The sequence below is a fragment of the Adiantum capillus-veneris genome, chromosome 20 (genome assembly GCF_014529385.1).
Source record: "Adiantum capillus-veneris isolate H3 chromosome 20, ASM1452938v2, whole genome shotgun sequence".
In the NCBI taxonomy this organism is placed as follows: Eukaryota; Viridiplantae; Streptophyta; class Polypodiopsida; order Polypodiales; family Pteridaceae; genus Adiantum; species Adiantum capillus-veneris.
The window spans coordinates 2,321,987-2,335,258 of NC_140950.1; the positions used below are offsets into that span (position 1 = coordinate 2,321,987).

A 13,272-nucleotide genomic window follows, 5' to 3' on the forward strand; every position below is an offset into this window, starting at 1 on the left:
TTTGGGGTTTCACAAGAAAGCAGATTTCTGCACAGCCCAGGTATGCATCATTGGCAGGCTGTGAAGCGCATACTTCGTTACCTTTCAGGTACCCCTAATCTTGCCATGTTCTTTCCAAGGGGGGATATGTATGGAAAGCACAGTTCTATGCAGCTTCTTGGTTACAGCGATTCAGATTGGGCTGGTGATTTTGACACACGACATTCCACAAGTGGCAATTGTTTTTTCTTGGGAAATGCATGTATATCTTGGCTAAGCAAGAAGCAACCCACAGTGGCTACATCAACTTGTGAAGCTGAGTACAGGGCAGCTTTCACGGCAATAGTTGATTGTGTATGGATACGCAGGTTATTGGCAGATCTTTGTGAGTGTCAACAGGCACCCACTACCATTTTCACTGAATCCAGTATTTCATGCAAGAACAAAGCACATAGAGGTTCACTACCACTATGTCAGGGAAAGGCTACATGCAGGGGAGATCACACTAACTTACTGTCCTACACAGGATAACATTGCAGATCTATTTATGAAGGCGTTATCACGAGAAAATTTTGAAGCTTTCCGAAAAGCTTTGGGCTTACTCTCATACACATGATGATCTGCTACCTTGTACGGATTCACACTATCACTACAGGGGGGATTTGTAGACATGTAGTAGTGTTAGTGTGTATACGCGCTTCAGCAGGGGCACTTTTCTCCCGCTGGGTTTTTCCCTTTGGACATCCGGTGTGAAAGGACACCTTATCTCTTAGGGTTTCATATAAGCATTGTAGCTCTGAGTTTGTATACACTATTATTCTAATACAGAGAGAGAGAGAGAGACTACAGAGATCTCGTACGCAAGCTCTGTGTCTTCTCCTTCTCCATCTTCTTCCTACTCTGAGTTGTTGTCTTCCTTCTGTTTCCTGTTTCATCATCTTCAACATTGACCTACTCCTCCGGAATCAAGATTTACACACAGTGTAGCTACACTATCTTGGAAAAATAATAGAGTACAAATTCATTAAAAATGTGGTGTCGAATTAGGTGGGAGCTCATGTATCCACTTCATAGTTTTTAAGATTTTTTGTGTGCCTTTTGGTGAGCCTTACATTCTTGGGTCAAGAAAAATATTTTAGGGAAGCACTATTTTAGAGAATCCATTTAACATAAGGCTCCAACACACTGTATGGGAAAAGTATGTCTCAACTTACACTTATGTCATTTCGAAAATAAAAAATTCAAATTGATAGGATTAAAAAAATAAAATTCCCTTATTCTAGGTTGGAAGACTTCAATGATAGAAGGTAATAATACTTCTCTATTCTGTGCACTTTGAAGTGCATAAATAGCAAGCACGAACATTATTATGTGGATCCTCCCCAATGATTGCATAAGCAACATATTCAAAATGAACTAGAATCGTTGGGTGCACAGTGTGTTGCATTTATACTATTTCCACTCTCTAATTGAATGTTTTCAATTGCAGAATATGAAAATTTTAGCAGCAACAATTTCCAAGGCCCTTTGGCCACCACAAATACTCTGATTATTGACCTGAAGCAATATATAATCCCTTTCCTTTTTCTTTTTACAAAGAAACTTCCATTTCAAAATAAGAATTAAAATGAAAAACCAGTTACCTATTATAGAAAGCAATGACATTGGCATAGAAACAAAACCTAGTTACGACATTAACATTGGATTTTGATCTAACATGACACCCATTGACCTAATAGAGACTACAAGTTCATCCAATGAAGAGCATAGGATCATGGTGTTTTTTTTCCCTCCTCTATGGAGTCTTTTTTATCACTAAGTAGTGGGTGATGCTTACCTATAGGTTGGAAACTTCTTCCTCCAGTCGCTCCAAGCAATACATTGACATCGATGATAACCTTGGTGTCATCAATTTGGGACTCCATAGCCAACAAGGAGGAAAAAATAATTCAAATAGGCATCCTATCCACACATTGTTCAAGTCCATTGATGCTAGTTGGGATGCTATATTTACAGAGTCACCCACACCAAGTCCTAGCATCACAAAACCCATGGAGCAGCTCACTTGAAATAGAAGTCAATGAAATGACACATGACATGATAATTTTATAAAATATTTAAGGCATGGAAACAAAATTATACTAAACAGTGAATGAATTTCATAAAATTGGAAGGGGTTACAACTCATGTAGGACATTGAGAAAGCCTGAAGAGGCATGCATCACCATTATTATACAACCACTACTTGCACTAAATGGGTAGCATGAAGCCATGCATTCCATGGGAATCAAGAAGTTTTATTTTTTCTACACCAAGTGCTTGCACTTCATGGGTGGTACCAATCTTGCACTCCATAGGCATCATGTAGCACTGTTTTTTCTACACCCCTAATGCTTGCACTCCACCCAACAAAAAAGTAGCATTGACCTATCTAGTTGACCCGTTATTAGTATGGATATCCACTTAAATTTTAGAGTGGCCTAGAAGGGAGGCCTCCAAGGAAAAAGAGTAGTGGTGGCCCGAGAGAAGTTAAAATAATTGGGAGTCTCTAATTGAATATAGCTTTGAAACTAGTGTGCCATGATGAACACGTAGGAAACAATTCAGTTTAATTTTCATTCATGAATTAAATCACCAAAGAATATGCTCCAATGGGAGGGTAGTAATGTACTTGTTTTTTTTTGCCAAAAATCCCAAAGCGTATGTATACAAGTCATCAATCATCCAAACCTTGCAAGAAATGAAAACTTGGAAGTCAAGAAATGTCCATAATCATAGAAAATTAAGTCAATAGACGGGTCAAAAAGATCACGATCTATGCATTATATGCTTGCATGCTTGTGCTCCCCAAGCATTGAGATTTCACTCATTTTGCAAGGGAGACTCTATCCAATTTTCCCTAGATGTCTCGTCATACTTTTGGCTTGATTTCCATAAAGTCTTTTGATGCATTTGCAATCATTGGATTGAGACGGTGATTATCTCTTATTGTGGTCGACTTTGCTCCCACATTGACGGGCATATGGTTGTTTTTGGACATGGATTGGTGTTCTTGTATCCACTCTCACAAGAGTGAGATTTGTGTATGCTCACAATGGCTACAGGTAGACTTATGGTACGCACTATTTTCAACCATGAGTCTACCTTATACAATTTATAGGTAGTCACTAGTTACAGGTTCCATGTACTTTTTGCAATTGAGACCTGCATCGATGTGATGTAGAGCACTGTGCGGTTACACTACTACAAGAGATTATATGCATTGATGCACTTGAGCACTACAAAGTGCTGATGAGCTCTTTTGAGAGTGTTTTCTCCCTGCGATGAGCTCCTTTTGTTCTAGGTTTTGTGCACTTCTCTTCGGCAATGTCAGGACAAGGGTCCATTACCCTAAGAACTAGGATAGTCATGGACTACGGCCAAGGGTCGGGCTAGGCAGTGTGGACAGGGGATCCATCTAGGGAAAGGGGCTAGGAGCCCGCCTATATGAGGGGAGGTTGGGAGGAGGATCCTAGAGTCTAGTTCCTAGTTCTTACACTGGTATCAGAGCCTAGGAGTCTCTTCCACTCTCTCTCTAGGCGTGGTCTCTTTAGGTCCCTAAAAGCAGGCTCTTTGGGTGAGAACCGTGGCTTTTTTGGGCCATTTTCATTTTTAGCCGATTTCCTTGCCAATTCGAGCAGGCTTTCCTTTTTTAGAAACGGGTGTGTGGTGGGTGATTTTGCGAGCTCTCCCATGTTCTTGTTTCAAAGGGGGTTTGGAATGTTGTGTAGGGCATTGGTGTATGTCCTGGTTCTGAGGATACAGGCAGTGTTGAGGATGTTGCAAGTTTTTGTGGTAGGGTTGCTACTGCCATGGTTCTTGTGTGAGTGAAAAATCACTTGTTCCTAATGCTTTTGCTGGCAGCACTTCATCTAGGAATTTTTTTGAAAAGGGCAAAAAGAAGATGTGTTGGCATTATTGTAGATCTAATGACCACTTCATCAAGTAGTGTCCTAAGTTGAAGGCAAAAGAGGTTGGTTCCACTACAAATGTAGCTATTGTAGAGTCTTCTGTGAAAGGAGATTGTGATGATGATGGAGATGCAAAATGGGCTTTTAATGCAGAGTGCACTTATGATCCTTTTGTCCATGCTGCATGTATGTCATTTGTTGCAGATGCTCGTGTGTGGTACTTTAACAGTGGTGCCACAAAGCACACTAACTCTCATCGTGACTTGTTTACCTCTCTCGAGGATGTCCCTCATGGGAATATAGTCACTTGTGCCAACGATGCCTCTTATCCGGTCAAGGGAGTTGGAAAGATTGTGATGACTGTTGCGAATGGTAGTTCTTTCACACTTGTTGATGCACTTTATGTACCTGGGAACAAGAAGAACCTTTTGTCTGTATATGCGCTTGTGAGACTTGGATGGCAGATGTATAGTTCATGATCTCAGTTTTGGTGATAAAATTGTTGCATCTCGCATTTTGTGCCATGGGCTGTATAAGCTCACTTGTATGACAAGTGTGGACAGAATTTTGCAAATGCAGTTGTGGATTCAAAGGCTATTTTTGATGCAAAACTTTGGCATGCATGTTTTGGGCATTTGAATTTTGCCAGTTTGCTACATTTGCAAAAATCTGATATGGTTGCTTCTTTGACATCTCTTGAAGCACCTATGAAGCATGTTTGTGAAGACTATATTTTGGGTAAGATGCAGCGTTCAAAGTTTCCAAAGGATGGTTTAGTTAGGGCTACATGCTGATTACAGCTCGTGCATAATGATTTTTGTGGGCCCATGCAAACTCCATCCTTGGGAAATTACCTCTACTTTGTGACTTTCATTGATGATTACTCCAGGCATGCATGGGGTATCCCCTTAAAGCTAAGTCCGAAGTGTTAAGGTGCTTCAAGCAATTTCTAACTATGGCTGAAAATGTCTCTAAATGTACTATGGACACCCTCCATTCAGATCGGGGGGGAGTATGTGTCTCATGAATTTAATGCATTTCTGGCTAGTCGTGGGATAAAACACCAATGTACAGTGTTGTATACACCTCAACAAAATGGTGTTGCTAAAAGGAAAAATAGGTCGCTTATGGAGGTGACACGATGTATGGTCAAGAGTCAAGCTTTGCCACATTCATTTTGGCTTGAGGCCATCATGTGTGCTACTTATGTACTTAATATGTGTCCTTTCAAAAGCTTTACAACATATGACTCCTTATGAAGCATGGCATGATAGGAAGCCATCTATTGATCACATGCGTGACTGTTTGGCTTATGCTTTGGTGCCACAAAGGCAGTGCATAAAATTAGATGATAAGGCTGTCATGCATTTTTGTTGGTTATAGTACTGAAAACAAATGTTACAGGTTATACCATCCACAAATGAAGCGTATCTTGGTTTCACGTGATGTTGTGTTTGTGGAAGATTTTGTTGAGCCTTTGCTGTCATGTAATAAACTCACAAGACATTTATGATAGTTTGTTGCCTCCTTTCAGTGGTGGAAACTTAAATGCAAATTCCAATGAGACAAATGTACAACCTACGGGGGGTTTTCAAAAATGCTACGGGTCAACCTATTTCAAATGCAGATGTACATGATGTACTTGATGTGGAAAGGACTGAGAATGAGTAGCTAGAAGTATGCCAGAATGGTTGGTGCATACTTTGCGTGATAGTAAGGTCGTACTCGTTCAGGTTCTTGCCATGCATCTCATGCATTAGATTGTTATGCTTTGGCTGTTTTTTATTTATGTGATGTGGAGGAACCTCTGTCTTTTGATGCAACACCTCTGTCTTTTGATGCAACACATAATTCAAAAAATTGGATGGCTGCCATAAAATCAGAATATGATGCACTTATAAAAATTGACACATGGACTTTATGTGATTTGCCTCCTGGCAAAAAGGCCATTGGTACAAAGTGGGTTTACAAGTTGAAACGCAAGCTGGATGGTGAGATTGATTGCTACAAGGCTTGACTTGTTGCAAAGGGTTATGCACAATAAAAAGGTATAGATTATGAGGAGACTTTTCTCCTGTGAGATACAAGATATGGGATAGATTAAGGGCTTTGTTTGAGGAGTGACATTGGTCCTTGCACCTAGAAAGAGAAAAAAGTGTGCGATTGCAACAAATGGGTGAAGTTCATGGTGTGGAAATCATATTGATTGAGGTGGATACGTTGCTGCAAACTAGGGTGATTGGGTCACGTCTTTAATGATTTGGTTTTGTTGTAGACTAAATAAACATGCGATTGTGCTATCTAGAAAGTGTACAAATGCTTAATTACAAAAGTACGCTTGAACAAATTGAGATGCATGACAAGGAGTATAATATGTTATGCATTATCATCATCCAATTTCTAGCAAAGTTCACCATATTGGTTAGAATTGCTCACCCTTGAGAATGCACACAATCTTCGGTTGCAAATCTTTGAGGATTTGAATGTTGTCTATGGTTGTTCTTGGTTATATTATGAGATTTATATTTGTAGTCGCAATTTCCTATTTTTCTCACACAAAACTCGAATAAGTTTTTGTGCTACTAAAAGTACACTACATTGCCATTCATGCTGACTAATGCACTACAAATTATGACATTTTTCTTGAGATGCCCTTTCTTAGCAATTTCAACATGAATTTCTTTCCTCATGTTGCGTTTGAGGAAAGAAGTCTAGAGCTACCTTGACCTTTCGGCATTGGATATATCTTATCATCAATGGATAGCAAGAGACCCTTAAGAAGCTCATTAGTGGTTTCAGAAGTACAACATATTTCACATACATGTCAACCAAAGCTTTAGGATTCATCTCCGTTTTTATAGCTGCTAACTAAAAATCCCATTAAAAATTTGCTTGTCTATTTCAACACCTTTCATAATGCCATATGAATTTAAGATGTTAGCATAGATGACCCCATTTGAGAGAAACACCCCCTTCGCAATAAGAACATCCCACAGGTTTTTCACCCTTCCGTTGTTGATCTGACATATGCATTTGAAGATATTACATCCTCAAAAACTTCTATTGCTACATGTTAAAAGATGTTCGTATTATGCAAATGTTGTTGTAGGTAAAAAATGATCATGATGATATAGTTTGTCGTTCAGAGCTTTTGAAAGAGACAATGTGCTATATAGAGCTATGATTGTCGTGTATGGAAAATCTGTTGTTCATGATAAGCTTTCTCCCCCAAATGTAGTCTTTTGAATGCATTGAATAATATAGGATATGCCCAACAACAACAAGGCGAGGATGTAGTTGGCTATTTTCCCAAAATTTTGAGCAAGCATATTTTTGCACGGTGCCGATGTCAATTGCTTTTAGCAAATATGCAAAGCTAGAGCAAGCATTGGACTGCTTTAGCAAACTTTAAGGTAGAGCATTGGCCTCCCTCCAACTAAGGCACAAGTATAGTTGTTTGCATCTAGCAAAAAGGCCTTGATTTGCATCCAATAAAGAATATAGCCAATAAGAAATACTATCTAGCATTTTGATTTTCCAAAAGTATGCCACATCGCATGTACATGTCGATCAAAGCTCCTATGGATTCAACCCAATAGCTACTCATCGAAAGTAGCCTAAGTATTGCTAGCATGCTACATCCAAACCCTCATATGCTACAAAAGTAACTCTATTGCATCTTGGCATATCTTGCCAAGATGTAACTTCATTACATCTTAGCTCCACTCTAATGTTGTCATAATATGAACCACATATTTTCCATACAATGTCATGCTAACCAAAGTTCAAGGAAGCACACTTTCTTATTGTAGACATCTTGATTATTCTCACCTTTAAGATGGGCTTGCTCTCGTTGAGCTTATCATGCAAACAAAGCATTCCAAGAGATTGCATTAAGCTCATCAAGAATTATTTTTGCTTTCACATGTACATCAAATCCCACATATATGTTGACATTCTACATGTAGAGTGGAATCCTTGGCTTTCATGTCTTCAAGATGCAAGCATATGTGATTTTATCCGTAGAGAAACCCTTACTACCTTGCTTATGAAAGGCCATAGCCTCCTCTATGTTCCCTTGCTAGACATATCCTCAAATCTATGCATTCCAAAAGATTGCATCAACATGTTCAACTTCAACGAGCCCATCAATAATGTATTTGTCTAATGTATAATATGCTCATTTTTAGTGCCGTCAAATGACCAAAGGTATGTAAAGCACGCTTTCTTTTAAATATTGTCACATTCAAAATACTAAGAAAATATGTCTGAAAGACGAGTAATGATAATAGGGGCTTCACTCAAAAAAAAAGATTGATAGAAAAAATGAAAGCATATTTAAAGTGCTACGACGTTTTGTCTATTTGTTAGCGATGATTGTTGCTCTCTCCTCTCACTCTCTCTCTCTCTCTCTCTCTCTCACACACACACACACACACACACACACACACGAGCGTATACGCATGTGCATTGTGTACACACACACATTTGGTATCTCTCTCACGACACATTGGGTATTTCTCTCACGACACACACAAATATAAGTGTCCATTAACAGCGTTTCCGGGACTTCAGTTGCAACGCTGTAGACCAACGAGCTTAGGTGCGAAAAGGCAGCCCCGACTCCCTCTGAGGAAACTCAAACTCTGTCAATGGTATCGATCCATGCCGTCAGTTTTGGTATGTCGGGAGGTTCGAGCTCTCTGCTGGAATGGCACTCACTGCTTGAAGCAGATGGGTGGAGGCCGTACTCGCTTGTTTCTCCACTGCTGAATTCGCGACTTTCTTCCTCCCTCTTGAATATGTCCACTCTTTCTGCCCATGAGGACATTGCCTCCTTACGGTGGTCAGTCGAAGTCCGATCATCCCCTGTCGTGCTTAATCGGTTTCTCTCCAGCGACTCATACAACGTGCTTAAACCTGGCTTCAACCCTTCGTTGAGATCTACAAGTGAGTACTCGCCTTCCAATGCCCTCACAACCTGCCACCATTAGATAACTAAATGAAGAATGAGAATACGAGCGAGAGAGAGAGAGAGAGAGAGAGAGAGAGAGAGAGAGAGAGAGAGAGGCCAGCAAACTGATGGTGAGCTGCATGCACTGTTGTTGACCCTCTATGCCTGTACCATTTTGCAAGTCCCTTAGTGATGCTGCCCATTGCCCCATCCGGCTGCTCCTCCTTTGCACTGTCGTTCCTGCCATGAAGAGCCACTGCTTTTCTGCTGAAGGGCATTCTGCTGCTTGATTGTGCAAACTGTTAACAGGTTTTTCGTTAACAAACCGCCCCCCCCCCCCCCCCCCCCCCCCTTTTCAAGAACAGTGTGTGTGTGTACTTTGCATTTTTCTGTTTTGTTCTTGTGTTTGTGCTGTGCTCTTGCTGGGTTCTTCTTGTTTTATGAAGTTCTTTGCCATTATTGCTGCAACTGGATGTGTGCGTGGCATAGCCACGGGGAACCCAAGGATTGGACCCCCAGACTGGAGGAACGGCTGTATGCAAATGACATTTTACCCGTTCTTGTTTTTAGGGAATGTTTCCTATATGCGTTTGTGAGCGATTGTTCTCAAGGCCGGAGATGACAACACAGATTTATGAGAAAGAGCTTTTGGCGGTTATCCATGCTCTTACTAAGTGGCGGCATTACCTACTCGGAGTGGATTTTACTGTCTTTACAGACCGTCAGAGTTTGCGCTACTTCTTGTCACAGAAGCAGCTTTCGGAAAAGCAGATGCCGTGGGCGAACATCTTGTCACAATTTCACTTCCAGATTGTCCACGTGCAGGGACAGAAGAATGTGGTGGCAGATGCTTTGTCTCGGAAGCCGTTGGTTCTGGCTATTTCCACGATACATCATAGGAGCTTCGAGGATATAGTCGACCAGTATGCCACAGATACAGATTTTGCAGATATTTTCACACGGATACGGGACGGGGAGATTGTAGCGGGATATTCCATTCGGGATGGCTACTTGATGAGAAAAACCATGTTGTGCGTTACACAGCCGGTGAGGGAAAAAGGTTATGGCTGAATGCCACTGTCCACCTTTTACGGGTCACCGCGGCATTGCTACCACCATGAAAGAGGTAGAGATATACTTCTTTTGGCCGAGACTCAAAAAGGATGTGGAAGAGTTTGTGCGCAGTTGCTTAGTATGCCAGAAGGTCAAGTTTGACAGGCATAAGGCACAGGGATTGTTACAGCCTTTACCCATACCCACCTGCCCCTCGGAAAGTATTGCAATGGATTTCATTTTTGATTTTCCGAGAACACGGAGTGGTCACGATGGTATCTGGACTGTTATTGACAGATTTAGCAAACAGGCTCATTTCATTCCAGTAAAGAAAACAGTCAAGCCGGATCATTTAGCGAGACTGCTTGTAGCCCAGATCTTCAAATTACATGGCATGCCTGAGACGATTGTCTCCGACAGAGACCCCAGATTTACGAGTTTGTTTTGGAAGGCAATTTGGGAGAACATTGGCACATGGTTACAGTTCTCGTCATCGTTCCACCCGCAGACTAATGGGCAATTTGAGATTGCAAATTCAATGGTTTTAGATTTATTGAAGTCTTATATCTCAGATCAGAAGACTCAATGGGAATAGTACCTACCTTTGGTGGAGTTTGCCTAGAATAACACGATACCCTCTTCGACGGGGAAGGCGCCATTTGAGATTGTTGAAGGTGCTGCGAAGATTCCACCCTTCCTGAGCCGAAAGATAAGATTTTTGAAGCGGATGAATATACGCGAGACTTGGACACGGCTTTTGCCAAGGTTCGCGAGACATTGCAGAATTCACAACGGATTGTTGGGTTAGATGCCCAAATGGCCCCCTTTAATGTATATTTTAAAGGTTACTAACCTTTGGCCAAGTTCACATTGAACTTGGCCACTAACTTTAAATTGGTCCTATACAAATTAATAAAGGGAATGTGAGTTTTACAACTCACTTACTTATTCCCCCCAGCTAACGAGTAGCGCTCTCTCTCTCTCTCTCTCTCTCTCTCTCTCTCTCTCTCTCTCTTTGTTCTGCTAGCGCTACCTCTCTGCAGGCCTTTGCCTCCTCTGCAAGCCACACACCCTGCACTTCCTCGCGTGCTCTATCACTTGCACACACCGCCGCGCACTCATCAAATGGTATCAGAGCCACGTTAGGGTTTGCTCCCAAACCTGCAAACGTTGATTTTCAGCCAAGGAGGTCAACTTTCACGTGAGATTTTGCAATTTCATCGCCAAAGGACTCGTCCCCGGACACTAGAGAGCTCCGGCAAGTCAAATTGACCTAAAACAGGCTGAAATTAGGTCAAAATCAACAAATTACAGGTTTTGCAAATGATGTATTAAAGTGTGGGAACACTTTTGCTAAGTTCCCGCTATCCGAAAACACTGAAATTGCCGAAAAACAAGTTCTAAAACAGGTGTTTTCAGCAAATTTCAGATTTATGCAGGTTTTTGCAAGTGTTTTTATGATGCGATTACATTGGGGAAAGTGCAAATTGATGCAATCTACACACATTTGACAAGTTTTGTCTATGTATGACCATTTGTGGCTCATTTTTATGCAATTTGATGCTACAATTTGGGCCTTTGGTTCATATATGCTTTTGAAGGCTGTGCATTAGCATTATGTATGTTCTGTGAGGCTAAAAACAACTAAATTTGTTGTTTTTGAGCACAAATTCGCTCGCTGAAATTTCCTGCGCATAAATTTCAGAAATTGATTTTTGTGCCCAAATCGACCTATTTTGTTCCAAATTGCTCTTGTGACCATTTGGAGCTGTAGTGCACATCTCTGTGAGGCTATACTCCAGTTTTTGTGCATTTTGCCTAAAAATTCAGCGTATTAGTCCTCTTATTTGTGCAACTATGGCCTCATCTTCATCGGTTGTGAAGAGTCTCTTCGAGATTAGGAGGTTCGATGGAACAGGCTTTGACCTTTGGAAAGTCAGGATTCAAGGAATCTTATTTTTTAAGGATAGTGAAGGGGCACTTGAACAGGTAAAGCCATAGAATATGACGGATGAAGCATGGGTTAGCTTGAACAGGAAGGCTGTTACATACATTAAAATGGCCATGATTGATGAGACAGTCATTGATGTGAAAGGTCTCACGACTGCTTTTAATGTGTGGGGGAAGTTAAAGGGAATGTATGAAAATACAACGCTTGTCAATTAAGTGCATTTGATGCGAAAACTTGTTGGCATGCAACTAGATAAGTCCAAGAGCGCTGCAGAGCACTCGTCGTTGTTCGCAGGTACTTTGTCACAGTTATAGAATTCAGGCTTGCCTCCTTTTGATGATAAGCTGAAAGCTTTCTTCTTGCTTATGACCTTACCTGAGTCATGGGAAACTTTGGTGGTTTCATTGTCCAATAACCCCAATTTGACCTTTGATGGTGTTAGGGGTTCTATCTTGAATGAAGAAATCAAGAGGAAAGCAAGTGGAGAGGGAGGCAGCTCTGCCAACATGGGTAGAGGAGGACAGCAAAGAAAAATGCTTATGCACAAATGAGTAAGAGTAAGAGTAAGGAAAGGGAAGGGTGATGTGACTTGCTATCAATGTGGCAGGAAAGGTCACAAGAAACCCGCTTGCAGGTACTACAAAGCCGAGTTAGAACGGAAAAAGAATGGCGGAGACAAAGAAAAAGAGAAGAAAGAAGTCAAGGCAGATGCACAGGATAGCTCAAAGGACAAAGAGAAGGCCAATGTGGCTTCTAGTGTTGTGATTGAGGAGCTGTCAGATGTAGAGGACATCTTGTGTGCCACTTTGTCAGATGATGATGCTTATGACATTGATGCTTCTCTTAATGTTCATTCACAGGACATGCAGATCACTAAGAGTGATCTTATTGATGCTTTGTTGACTGTCAATGATGGATTATCCCAGACTTGGATTGTTGATTCCGGTGCTTCATTTCATGTGACTCCTATCAAGGAGTGTTTCTCTACTTTTGATGCAGGCAAGCGTTGTCACCAGCGTGTGACTACTATCTATCCTTTTTGTTGATTTCTTTCTTATTATCTATTTACTTTCACTTTTTGGAAACACCCCTCGGGCAATCTAACTGCCCTGCATTGCATAGCTAGTGTGGAACTGTCTAGAGGGAGTCCAGGCCTAAGGGCAAGAGAGCACTAAGGTTGGACAAGGACTATGGTTAGCCAAGTGGGGTCATTGACTAGCCAAAGTGGAATCCTTTGCTACAGAGGCTACATTTCAATTCTGGATGTGGCCGCAGTGTACAAAGAGGGTCGGATGACCTAGAAAGATACAATGGCAACATCTCCTAAAATTTAGGGAACTGCTATTTTGGGACCTGAAAATGTGTTGACGTCATTACCTCCGGAA

At 41.2% G+C, this 13,272-nt stretch overlaps 1 protein-coding gene across 4 annotated transcripts in view; it reads right to left on the minus strand.

The window, feature by feature from the left end:
- Nucleotides 1–1,823: 1,823 nt before the first annotated feature.
- Nucleotides 1,824–13,272, minus strand: part of LOC147431994 (proline-rich receptor-like protein kinase PERK1) — a 41,890-nt gene continuing 30,441 nt past the window's right edge. For 2 of the 4 annotated variants that reach the window (XM_086491813.1, XM_086491814.1), the window contains one exon: nt 8,250–8,910. In XM_086491813.1, coding sequence (XP_086347939.1) covers nt 8,569–8,910 — 342 coding nt within the window. In that variant the 3' untranslated portion in view covers nt 8,250–8,568. Of the gene's footprint in view, nt 2,014–8,249; nt 8,911–8,931; nt 9,124–13,272 lie in introns of those variants that run through there. The other 2 variants (XM_086491818.1, XM_086491816.1) reach the window with 2 other exon arrangements.